Consider the following 760-nt stretch of genomic DNA (forward strand, 5'->3'; position numbering starts at 1 on the left):
CATTTGCTTGACTATGTCAGCCAGTTCTTCTCCACGCAACTACGACTTGTACGTCTGTATCAGTTCCTAATATGAAATCTGTCTTCGTTCCATTTCTTCTTGAGCGCGGCGTACTTTGGGAGGAAGAAGCCATATTGCTGCTGGCTTCAAGTGACTCTGCCCATCACATCGCAGAAACGGAAGTTCCTAGATGCATTATCTACAGTGCGCGCTTCAATATCAATTCCCGGAATGACTACGAGACAAGGTTTTACTTTTGTTTCTGGAAACGAGATCTATTTCGATTGTTCGAAGCATTCTACCTAGAGGATACCTATCGGCTTCCAAATCGAGTTGCGTTTTCAAGTTTTGAAGGGCTTTGCATCCTCTTGCGTCGCATGACATATCCCGGCCGTTATGGTGACTTGTGCTGCTTGCTGGCCCACGGTCGCAACATAAGCTTCTTGCGGCGCTCGAGCGGGTCTCGAAAGTCCTTCACAAACACCACCACAGCTCCGTGACCGCTCTCCAACCAGCCTCCAGGCAGCGAGCGCGACATCTTGGCCTCATCCTTCTGCATCTTTGGCCACTCCGTTAATCGCTTGAGGTCGGGAGTCGCCTGCCTGAGAGCTGGTGATACTGTAGAAGCGGACAGAGGTTACTAAGCAACTTGGTTCGGACTTTGATGATCATTTTCAGCCAATTGGGCACCGGTTATCAATTAGCCTATGATTGGTCATGGCGAAGGCCTTAGGCCGTCATCGTGGTCACCATTTTGAGG

The 760-nt window shown here is 49.7% G+C and overlaps 1 protein-coding gene across 1 annotated transcript; it reads right to left on the minus strand.

The window, feature by feature from the left end:
* Positions 1–394: 394 nt before the first annotated feature.
* PPTG_18052 (hypothetical protein) lies at positions 395–559 on the minus strand (the record flags this gene model as incomplete). The annotated part of the gene is made up of 1 exon (XM_008916123.1): positions 395–559. The coding sequence occupies one exon, from the start codon at positions 557–559 to the stop codon at positions 395–397; it is 165 nt and encodes a 54-aa protein (XP_008914371.1).
* Between the last annotated feature and the right edge of the window lie 201 nt (positions 560–760).

Source organism: Phytophthora parasitica (genome assembly GCF_000247585.1).
Source record: "Phytophthora parasitica INRA-310 unplaced genomic scaffold supercont2.79, whole genome shotgun sequence".
NCBI lineage: Eukaryota > Oomycota > Peronosporomycetes > Peronosporales > Peronosporaceae > Phytophthora > Phytophthora nicotianae.